General features: G+C 32.5%; 2 protein-coding genes across 4 annotated transcripts; both read right to left on the bottom strand.

The window, feature by feature from the left end:
- Nucleotides 1-447: 447 nt before the first annotated feature.
- LOC133682076 (histidine-containing phosphotransfer protein 5-like) lies at nucleotides 448-3,061 on the bottom strand. The gene is made up of 6 exons (XM_062105329.1): nucleotides 2,643-3,061; nucleotides 2,253-2,383; nucleotides 2,074-2,142; nucleotides 1,792-1,863; nucleotides 1,233-1,305; nucleotides 448-860 (listed from the first exon to the last, which is right to left on the bottom strand). The coding sequence occupies exons 1-6, from the start codon at nucleotides 2,703-2,705 to the stop codon at nucleotides 810-812; spliced, it is 459 nt and encodes a 152-aa protein (XP_061961313.1). The 5' UTR covers nucleotides 2,706-3,061; the 3' UTR covers nucleotides 448-809.
- Nucleotides 3,062-6,495: 3,434 nt separating this feature from the next.
- LOC133681766 (receptor-like cytosolic serine/threonine-protein kinase RBK2) lies at nucleotides 6,496-9,696 on the bottom strand. 3 transcript variants are annotated; one of them, XM_062104896.1, is made up of 9 exons: nucleotides 9,330-9,694; nucleotides 9,112-9,218; nucleotides 8,669-9,037; nucleotides 8,267-8,518; nucleotides 8,041-8,195; nucleotides 7,856-7,935; nucleotides 7,625-7,760; nucleotides 7,361-7,510; nucleotides 6,496-7,086 (listed from the first exon to the last, which is right to left on the bottom strand). In XM_062104896.1, the coding sequence occupies exons 3-9, from the start codon at nucleotides 9,027-9,029 to the stop codon at nucleotides 6,943-6,945; spliced, it is 1,278 nt and encodes a 425-aa protein (XP_061960880.1). In that variant the 5' UTR covers nucleotides 9,030-9,037; nucleotides 9,112-9,218; nucleotides 9,330-9,694; the 3' UTR covers nucleotides 6,496-6,942. The 3 variants fall into 3 exon arrangements, with proteins under 3 accessions (XP_061960880.1, XP_061960881.1, XP_061960879.1); XM_062104897.1 differs by having other exon boundaries at nucleotides 6,496-6,980; nucleotides 9,112-9,696; XM_062104895.1 differs by having other exon boundaries at nucleotides 9,112-9,694.
- Between the last annotated feature and the right edge of the window lie 2,166 nt (nucleotides 9,697-11,862).

Raw genomic sequence — 11,862 nt, 5'->3', positions numbered from 1 at the left:
AATTAAAGGTCTTATTCGGATCTCGAGTTGTTACAGTGAACTAAAGTTTTGAGACTCGGGTCATCTAAAATCCCTTGAAAAAATATAAACCTGATCCAGTAATCAAATAAAATATTATGATATGAGCATGTTTTTTCTTATAAAATTCAATGTTTAGATAATGTAAGTTTGTTTTAACTGAATAAAAAAAACCAATGACTTGGGTTATAGTCCTAATCGGATTAAATAAATTTATTTTATTTTAATTAGATAAAAGAGAAATAGATAATGATAGTAAACTGATAATTATTTAAAAAATAATCACATAACTTTAAGAAAAAGACTTAAATGCATAAAATCAGATAAAAAAACTAACGAGATAGTACAATAGACATATAACCTAAAACAAAAAAAAATCATTTCTAACAACATTTCAATCATCATGTAATCATCAGCCCAGTGGTACTATGCTCTGAAAGGATAGTTTTTCCACGGAAACATTATTTCTTCATAGAAATTCATCTTCTACATTGCATTCGATGGCTTCCACATTTTTAGACTACACTGATTTTCTAAAGCATGATGTGCCTAGAGACAACAAGAAGACTACCATTCTAGTCAGATAAATGCAAATTTAAACCTCTGAAAAACAAACGAAACATACACTTTGCAGCATCAGATGTAGAATCCTCATTCACAGCTACTCCACACACAAATTCTCAAGTCAAAGCTGCTTGAACTCAGTCTAGGTCTAAAGACAAAATGAATATCTGAACCATCAACCTGCACCTTCCTGCTCCTGTCAAAAGGAAGTAGGGTTTTGACAATACCTATTGCATCGCAGGAATTGATCCTCCAGCAGCGACTATCTGTTGCTCAAGCTACAAAGTCCAACAAAGGGGAGTAAAAATGAATACCAACATTAATATACTAAAAGCACTGTTATTAAAATATATTCAGATATTGAACAAGCAAGCTGTTTTTGAGTTTCTTGATCACCAAAAAGACAAAAAGATAGTAAAGGAAACTCTTCCCGCAATTCTTCTTTACAACACAAGATCAGGAACAGGAAGTTAAATCAAATGAAGCAACGGACAGCAACGATGCTGTTGAAACAGATGAAGCAATTTTTTTCAAGGCACGTAGAGCAATGAGCTTATCTTCTGTCATATAAACGGATGAAATAGATGGTGGGAATGCTTTATTTGATTATCAAATACCTCCTAGGAAACTAAAAACTACCTTAAACTTACCTTGAATAAAGCTTGAAGATTGTTCTTCAGTTGAATGCACTCATGATTCACTTGTTGGAGACATCTCACACACCTGCACCGACAATTTTTTAATCCATCAAAATCACCTACAACCATCGTAGACTTGAATAAAAGCACACGACTGGATTATTCATATGCAAGAAGATCCAGATGACCATTCTTAATATCACAGATGTGAATCAGACTCCAGTCACAAATGCTCAGACACTTTGACAGATTGATAATGTAATTTCAATCTATAAAAAAAGCCATATAAGATTAAACCAATTAATTAGCATAAATAAATAACGACAGTTTTTACATCCCCTAGCTTCCATCTAAGATTAACAATTGAGAGGACCAGACTAGGATACCCATCCATCATGATCGAGTGAAATTTAAATTAAAGAAATAAGTTTAATTTGATTTTTTCACCTAAATCTTATGTGATCTCCAATAAATCAGCATACTTAGTCAAGGGTTTTATAATAGAGAAACTTCCAAGCGCTGTTGGCTAGCGTTAAAAGGACATGCAATATAAGGGAGAAGAGAAGCTTACCCGTCACGGTTTTGGCCTTCACAGTAAGTCTTGAAGGCAATGCAGACATTTTGAATTCTTGCTGCACCAATGCTGTTAACCATACAAAGGAATACTGTAAGCAAAACAAATAATAAAAGAAAAAAGTGACACAAGTTTCGAAAAATCCCTGGGAATGTATTAGACTATCACTAACATTGTTGCAGCAAATGGATTCAATAAACATCTGTATGCGATCCTAGAAATGACTAGAGCACGAATTAGCAATCAACGATCCAATCGGGAAATGAGTTTGAAAGTTACCTAGAACTACTACCCTTCAATTGATGAACATGAGAATCTACCTGCTTGAAATCTACAATCTGCTGTTCTCTGAACGTAAAAGAAATAACCCAAATAAGCAATTTTGGAATCAAACTTGGTAGATATATAAGAAATCCAAGAAACTAAAGACAATAAAGGTTATGGGACACCGCACTCACAAAGCTTTGGCCATATTGTTAACGAGCTTCTCACAATCTTCAAAGAAAAGAGACACCACTTCCACCACAAAACCAGGACTGCTCTCATCTTGCAGCTTCTGCAACTGAGTAAACTGATCGTCCACAAAACCCTTCTCAAAACCAAAAACACCCATTATTTTAAAAACAAAATATCACCCAAGAAGCTTATTCTACCAAAGCTCAAGCTTAATCGATTTTGTATTCTAAAAAAATTAAAAACAAAACAAAAATGAGTTCTTTTTTGTATCCTATTTATGATTTTCCCAGCGACATTCTCCATAGAAATAACAGACAGGATGTTTAGAAAGGAACAATCAACCATCCTATTAAAAAATCCAACGAAACAGAAAGAGAGATGTCTATACTGACCTCTCGGTAGAGAAAAGCTGAGAAATCAGCAATCTGTCCCCGCAACTGACTGAGAAGATCCATGGATTTGGGTTTTCAAAGAGTAAAATGTTTACAGGGACTGGGAGTAGTTGACAATACTAACATCAATCAATCAAACAGGATTCTTTTCCGGCTTCGCCTTAAATAGTCAAGTACATATGACTTTTAGGAAATGCTCAGGTTTCCAGGAAACTCCCTAATGAGTTGCCGAAAACTGAGAGAGAAGCAGGATTCTCCAAGTGGACGAGCCATTCAATTATTCACTGTTTTTGGCCTTTTCTTTTCTCTCTTCCTCTTCTTTCTGTGATAGTACCTGGTGCATAAAAGATTGGATTCCATGGAAGAAAAAAAAATCTTATCTTTGCACTACCAGCTCATGGTCGGCTCAATCCAGGTGAGGTGTTGTCCACTTTGGCCACTAATTTTATAGTTTTTTCCCAACTCCCACGAAAGCACTTCATGAGTTTGTGACTTTGACAGTCCTTGTAAGCCTAAGACCATTTTAGTACTCATCCGATGTAAGATCGTGCCTAAAATTAACATCAGAATCGTTTGATTCTTGATTTCATCCACAACCAAATCATGGTATCAATTTTGTTCTATAAATCTATAAAATATTATGTTATTTCTCTAAGTTATGTTACGAGTCGAACTAAAATTTCTTGAATATAAAAATAAACCAAGATAAATAAATAAATAAATCCAAGTATATGGATAGAAAATAAAACTGGAAAACTAGTGATAAATTGATAATATAGTTTGATAATATTTTTTTTATTTTAAAAAAATCAGTATGTAACATTTTAAAAGATTATCCCAGCTCATTTTATAATCAATATTGTTCGATAATAAATCTTTATTTTCATCCAGAATATCAAATGAATTTTTTATATATGAAGTTATTTGAAATTAATGATGAGATTTTGTATCTCTGATAAGATAATATATTAAAACGAAATTTTCTAACCAATTCCTTAACTAAAGAACCCCTTTTCTTTTTGTAAGTCTATGCCTTGATTCAACGATCCCAGTTCCATTCCAACATTAAACCCAGCGAGAGGTAATTGCTGAGGATTGTAAGTTTTCCTGAGGATTGTAATTAACAATTCTTTGACGGCCTGTTTGCATGGCTTCTCTTCAGGCGATTCAATTTCTCTTCCACAAAAACTGACATCAATCACGAAATTGTTCTTCTTGTAATAGGTGATTTGAGAGGTAGCATCCGCCCCTGACCGTGCATGGTATGGTTTTTACTTGACTTGCAAATCAAATTTCTGCGAGTAGTTGGAAAAACGAGGAAGATGAATTTTTAAGCTTTAAAACCAATTTTTCAATTATTTTTACCTCAAAACATCACAGAGAAGAAAGTAAACCCTTTTTATCCTAAAACAATTTAAAAAACAAACTCAATTCAAAACCCAAAAACTCACAAGGTTTGATCTAATTTTTAGGCAATATTAAACCTAAAAAACACCATCATCGAAAGGAACCATTAAACATAAAAATTAATCATTTTCATGGTCACAATCAACTCCAATAAAAAAAATTTCTTTCCAACTAGAATTTTATGACTCGTCCAAACCATGAAATAATAAAACAAATAATTAGGGGTGAGAAAAAACCCGAAAAACCTATTAAACTGAAAAAATAAGAAAAAAAACCAAAAAAATAGAATTGTGAAAAAAAACATATTAGAATTTTAAAAAAACCGACCGGTTCGGTTTTGGTTTTATAAACCTGAAACTGAAAAAACCAAATCGAACTCAAACTGATTTTTCATTGATTAACTATAGTTTTGTATTAATTAATGGTATTAGCATATACTTTTCCTAATGTTTTTTCTTTAAGTGGTAACCATTATAATAACTTTGGTGTTTTAAACAAGAGAAGTGTATAAATCAAGAAAATTGACCATCAACGACGTCAACATGAGAGTTACCAAGGAAAGATGGCAAAGAATTCATAGTAAGGCCTGTTTGTTTCTGCGTTTTAAAAGCGTTTTTGACAAAATTTGAAATTTTTTTATTTTTTTATTAACTTCAAATTAATATATTTTTAGTGTTTTCAAATCATTTTGATGTGCTGATGTCAAAAATGATTTTTAAAAAATAAAAAAACATCATTGGCATGCATTTTGGCATGAAAAGCTATTTGAAAAGCAACTGCAACCACACTGCCAAACAAACCCTAAGTAACAGAAATAGATGCACAAAATTGTTTGTAGTAAGGAAATATTTGTTTTTCTTTTTTTTTAAAAAAAAGAAGATCTTTGGCAACATCCAAGGTCATTTATTAAGAATTTATTCTTCGAGGAATTGAAGAGGTTAGCAATGGACATCATGATTGGAAGGTATATTATTGGCTCCCTCCAAATTTACCATTAATTTCACTCTTTTAGTGGCAATCCAATACAAGAAAGAAAGTCTAAGAGTTGCACATAAGGAAGTAGAAAAAACAATACAACAACAATGAATAACTCATTTTCTCACATAATTTATTATGCAAAGTATCAAATTAAAATAGTATTTGAGAACACGATTAAAACTATATATTTTAATTTTTTAAAAAAAAAATTATTTAAAATTATTTTTTTTATAGTTTTTAATTGTTTTGATATGTTAATATCAAATTTTTTAAATAAAAAAATTATTTTGATAAAATGTAATTATTACTACACTTATGAACACCCCTAAAAAAAAACTTATTGAAATAGAAAGAAAAGATAATCATTGTTGTAGGAGAAACGTAATGACCTTACACGATATGGAGAGACTTAAAACTTTATTTGACACCAATCCTTAAAAAAAACAAAACAAAACAAGACTATAGAGAAAGAGAAGGGCTGCGACAAGGAAATGATTTTGTATTGAAATAGTAAAGAAAAATAATTTCAGGAGAATTAATAAGCATTTCAAGGATTGTAAGTGTTTGTTTGGTATTTTAATAGATTTTATAGATGTGATTTAAATAAAATTATAAATTATAAGTTTTGCTCAACGAGAAAAATTTTAATAAAATCTATACAAAACTATAATTTATATTGATTAAGTAAATATTTTTAAAATTATAATTAAAATATAATATAATTTCAAATATATCACATCACATTCTCAAACGGTCAATAAAATTTATGAGTAGGGGAAGAGGGGATTATAATTGGAAAGTAGCGTTTCACCTTTTTTCATTTTGCTTACCTTTTAACACATTATTGCTCATTAATGCCCTTTTAAGAAACTCAACCAATCAAGTTCATCAGCACCCTATTTTTAGCAAAGATAACCACTATAATTAATTTTTAAAAAATGTAACTGATAAAATTAAATATTGCGCATAATCATTGATATTACTGCATGTATTATTGAAATAACACATTAAAAGCTAAAAAAAAAAGTGACGATATGGTGTTGAGAGCCATGGCATTGCTAAAAACAGAGTATTTTGGGTCGCACTTATCAATGATTACTGCTCTGGTGGACTGAATCCCTTGGTGATCTTGCTTGGGCTACTAAACCCAATTAGCCTGTTTGTTCTCTAATGGCCATATTGTACCGAATGACTTTTTTTATTTTTTCCCAGTGTATCTTATTCCAGTGTAACGCAGACAAACGAAACTATACTGGTAGGATAGGGAGCTCAAACCCAAATCTGATCCTAGTAGTAAACTTCACCATGGTCCCCAAGCTAGCACCTTCCATGAATTTATGAGTCTCCATCTGCAAAATGTATACAGAGAGGGGAAAAACACTAGGGAAGAACCTGTCAGATGCACGGAAAGACTAATTAATTTGAAGGGCTTCCAAAAATCAGGAGGGCTCAAGCTCAGAATAGTGAATAACAGAAGAAAGCGTGTATGCAATTGGGAAACAGAGTTGGAACCCTATACTCATGATTCTTTTATATACATGTCGTTAAGTTCTAGGACTCTACCCTGTGCATATAAGTTGGAAAACAATGGCATCCTTTTCCTTTTGTTCCAAAACATTCTCTCTTGATGTTTCCCATTTATGTACACAAGTTTAGAAACATCGTCTTTCGTTTGTTTCATGAGCTCCCTCTTCTTCTTTTTCCACCTCTGATATGCTGTTTAGCTGCTCTCACTCTGATTTCACATGTGAGCATGGGTTGGTACAAAATTTGGCAATACCATCTCCTTGTTTTCACAGAAAACGTATGAAATCTGAGGTTCAAATACCCAAGTGGCCAAGACTTGCTTCATCAGAACTGCCGAAAGAGACACGGAAATGGTGATTGATCTCAAAACCCAAATCAACCTGTCAGGTCAATTGACATGCCTGTTCTTGGGCGAGTTGTACTCCTCTGCACCAAGGAGTTTTTCATTAAGAAAAGCTTTTCGAAAAAATGGCAATCGGATTTTTTTCATACACTTCAAGCAGCTAAGGTTACCATTCAGAATCTGGACAACCTGCAATCCAAGTTCAAAGGCAAATCAACATATTTTTTAGTCATCTTATGCAAGCGGTTCAATTCTAGACTTCGGAACACAAAGTTAATATAGCCTCCAAGAAAGTGCTTCATCATAATAAGTTTGAGACTGACAAAATATTTGAAAGACAAGATTTTTTACTTTTATACCATTTAAGTCCTATTTGGATGTTTATCTGACAGCCGGGGTTTAATAATTAGTAACTAATAGGGATAGTAACATATGATCTTGACTTTCTAGTAAGATGACACACCTGAATCATGTGAGGCCGCCGTATCGAAGATTGTTGTATGCATAAAGAAGCAGCCAAGAGCACAAGATTCATTTGTCGAGCATTATAATCATCAACAAGAGCAGGATCAACTAGCTCTCCAATCTCATTGTTCTTGAGTAACGGTTTTGCCTAGAAAATAAAATCAACCAATTCATAATTAGCACCCTCTCAGTGCATTGCTGTAGTTGTTCTTTCCGAGTACTTGCCTGCATACAAGCAAGAAAAGGTATATGAAAATCATACCCACAATACAAGGCTTTGCTGCGAGTAATCCAGAGCTCGCCGTCCTGTGACTAGTTCCAACAGCAGTACACCGAAGGCAAAAACATCAGTTTTCTCGTCTACTATTCCATGCATCAAGTATTCCGGAGCAAGATAACTGTGACAGGCAGAAATTGAAGTAATAACTTCAAACAGTCAAATATATATTGAATAGAAACAGTAGAAAAAGGAAAAAGTCTTAGCTTTACAAACCCGAATGTGCCTTCAAATTTGGAAACAGTGTGGTGAGTCCAATGCTCCGGTAGCCACTTTGCAAGACCAAAATCACAAATCTGAAAAAAAATTAGTTAGGTTGTTTCTTTTTCGCTGACAAACACAATTTGTTATCCATCTAGAAAGGAAATCAAGAAAAATAAACAGAATCTGCTGCTTGATACCTGAGGCTCAAAGTCCTCTGTAAGCAAAATGTTTGCAGCCTTAATATCTCTATGTATTATTCTTCTCTGGCAACCCTCGTGAAGATAGAGTAAACCATGAGCTGTCCCTAATGCAATCTTATACCTGATATGCCATGTCAATCTCTCTTTTGAACCTATAAAATTTAGCACTTGTTAGAAAACGAAAAGCATTTAAAAATGGAGAACTTGGCATTCATGAACTAACCATAAAGAACTGAAGCTAAGCTCCCATGTGGAGACAATTCAAGAACAAGGTGCATTCCTCCTTCAATTCCATAACCAATCAATTTAGCTGTATTGGGATGGTTCACATGGGCCATAATCCCCATCTCAGATAAAAAGTCCCCGATAATCTCATCAGTTGTTCCTCGTGTTAAACGCTTGATTGCAACAATTTTCCCATTTTGCAAACACCCTTTGTAAACTTCAGCATAACCGCCTTTTCCAATCAGATTTTCTACACAAAAGGAAAAAAAAACTAAAATCCTTAAAACAGTTTATTCTATTATAGAACAAAAACCTCCACATTTCTGAATATTAAGCCATGTTTAGAAGGGAAACAAGGACGAAGAAGAAGAAATGGAGCATCACAGAACAGAACACGAACCTTGGCTGAAATTGTTTGTCGCGGCTTGGAGCTCAGAGAGAGTGAAGTTGATCCTTGGAGACTTAAAATTGCTCGAATCAGAATTCGCAAAGAGATTCGTTATAATGTTTTCTCTCATGCTACTGCTCTTTCTCATAGAGAGCTTTAGGACACCGAGAGGATGCAATGTTGCTAAAGATTTCTTCGATCTACTTCTAAGCAACTTGACAAATCCATGCCACCGGAAGGCATGTTTTGAAACCTTTTGCGCAGCCTCAGCATCCGATGTGGGATCTTTTGAAGAACAACTCTCTGAGTCTTCACTCTTAAAGTAGTCTTCAAGAACTCCAACCGGAGAGCTTGCATCCTCCTTTTTCTCCATATATATATCTAAAACATGCGATAACTTAGTATATTGCAATAGAGAAATGTAGAATTGAGACGTGTAACGGTGGAGATGTTACCTGGACCACGAGGGGCAGAGACAGGGAAAACAGAGTATTGGGTTTGTGCTTTATCCACTAGTTAACAACAAACAGTTGATTTTAGCAAGTGCGCTCCTCTGTTTTCCCTGGTGAGAGCAAAGCATGAGAAGAAAGAGGGGGGGATAGAGGACATGAAAGGAAAACAGAGGCCTAGCGTAAGTGAAAAGAGAATGGCAACAAAAGAAGATATTTCATACCATAGGACAGCAGCCTATTACAACAGATAGATAGGTGACAGAAAAGCAATCCACCAGTGAAAACCTAAAACAAAGATGCTTCAACTAAAAACCAAAGATTTCCCCAGACAGAAAAGAGAAGAGGCTAGGAATAAAAGGAGTGCATGAATAAAAATATAAAAAATACTAGTTTAGCTCGTACAAGACATTTTTTTTTTGTTTTGTATCTAAGCAGTATATGAAAGTAGAAGAGAAGGCGAGAAGGAGAATCCGAATTTTATCAGAGAGATTCGCAGGCAACGTAGCATCAAAGCAGAGGAAGGACAGAGAGAGAGAGAGAGGGAGCTCTAGTTAAATTCGCAGTCACTCTTTAAAACATGTCGCCCCCAGATGGAGTTTTCTTTTCTTTTTTTTTTTTAAGCACCACAGTGTCTGAAAAAAAATTAAAATAAATAAATAAATAAAACGGGTTGATTAGAAATGCTGGTTCAACCGGCACCACCCATGGAACCATTTGTTTAAACCGATGGTACATGTAACGCATGCATCAGCATGTTTAAATTTTTTGTGGTGGTCACTTGTCCGCTAGAGCTCATAATTTTATTTTATTTTATTTTATTTTATTTTGCTGGTAATTCTAAGACACGCTACCATGTTTAAAATTTATGTGGTTTACACGTGTAATGTGTGTTGCCACCTTCACATTCAGCTCTAGACTCAGCTTTTTTTGTGTTTTATTGTTTTTCTCGTTGAATTTTTTTTAATAATTTTATTGGTGTTATTATAGAAGCTTGGATGTGTTTTTTTGGCTTTTCCTTTTTTTTCTCTCTCCTGATTTGTTCATTGTGTACCCATTCATTCTTCTTTCTTCTCTTGTCAAATTGCGTCTGCCCTCTCAATTCTTATATTTAGTTTAGTCTCATTATTATGATCTAAATAAGATTAAATGCCTTTATTTTTAGTTGTTTTATTTGAAAATAAATATTAAATTGATTAATTTCTAGTGAAATAATATCTAAAAAACTAACTTAAACTAAGCAGAGGATAAAAAAGTTTATTATAAGTTAAAATCATTAAAAACTAAAAATATCATAAGTATATCCATTCATAGATCCACTTGTCATTATATTATAGCAACCTTTTAAATATATATAAAAAATTAATCTAGAAAAGCCTTAGAATGTTGGATAGGAAAAAATGAACTAGGAAAAATAGCTGTTTTGAATAAAAAAAATAAACTAGAAAAGCATAATGGTAAGGAATATAAAAATATTTGTTTTTCTAAAAAACTCATGCATTAATTTTCTCGAGTTGAAGGAACTCATCCTCAATTTTAGTTTTTAATTGAAAATTATCCTTCATCAAGAACATCCTTTATGTATAGGCAATCTTATCACGGGTCCCCATAACCTTTATGCGGGTCACCGTATCATGGGTTCCTGACACAATATTTCTATATGAGTCACCTCATCGCGAGTCTCATTAGCAAGATTTTGAATTGTATTAATCGAGGCAAATGAAAACAACATATTAGTTCATGGATGTTTTTTTTCCAGGAAAACCTTCCTAAGTTATCTTCCAGCCATGATTGTTCTACAATACACAACAAAGCAAAATAATCATCAATGATTATTGGTCTCCAATATTAATTACGAGAGTAAAAAATAAAAGATTTGTTATAAGTCAAAACTTTTAAATATTAAAAATACTCATGAAATATTTAATTTTATTTATTAATACTTTCACTTGTCAAAAGACTGTCATAGCCCTTTATATATATATATATAAAACCCTAGAAAACTTATTCTAGAAAAAATACTTCTTTCGTATATATAAAAAAAAGGCCTAGAAAAGCATTCTAATAAAAAAATATTTATTTTTCTGAAAAATCCCATGCATCAAAAACACATTCAGACTTTAGGCTCGCTAGCATACTCTGACAAGTACCTTAAGCTTGACTCGACAGGAAAGGGATAGGCTTGGATATGAATAACACAACATCGAAAGTTTCTTTTGTTAAACTATCTGTACGCCTTTATTAGTTTTTTTATATATATATATAAATAAAAAAAACAGGGTAAAAAAAGGAACGAGTCATCATAGCATACGTAGCTTTGTTTTTTTTATATATAATATTACTAAAAAAATCTTAATAAAATAATTTTAACTATAATTTAAAAGAGTACTAGATTAAATTATAATTAATTTAAGTCGAGCTCTAGTATTATTTTTTTTCTTTTTCTTTCTTGATTATTGAATATTAAATTATATATTTTAGTCATTAAATTTTTATAAATTTATAAATTTATTTTTATCAGATTAATTAACTTGCAAGAAACATATATTTTGAAAATTAACTAAACAACCACCATTAAAAATAGGAGTTATATTTAAAATATAATATTTTCCGAATATTTTTTCTGTTATTCTTTCAAAAAAATTACCAAACTTTATTACATTTCAAAAAAGTTTTAAAAGAGGGAAGAAAAGGCAAATGCTTTCCTATCTAGTATGTGCGAGGATAAATATACATAGCCTTTATCTGATTCTTGTG

Source organism: Populus nigra, chromosome 2 (genome assembly GCF_951802175.1).
Source record: "Populus nigra chromosome 2, ddPopNigr1.1, whole genome shotgun sequence".
Lineage (NCBI taxonomy): Eukaryota > Viridiplantae > Streptophyta > Magnoliopsida > Malpighiales > Salicaceae > Populus > Populus nigra.
Note: the sequence above shows the minus strand (reverse complement) of the source record. Positions and strands in the feature narration are given on the sequence as shown.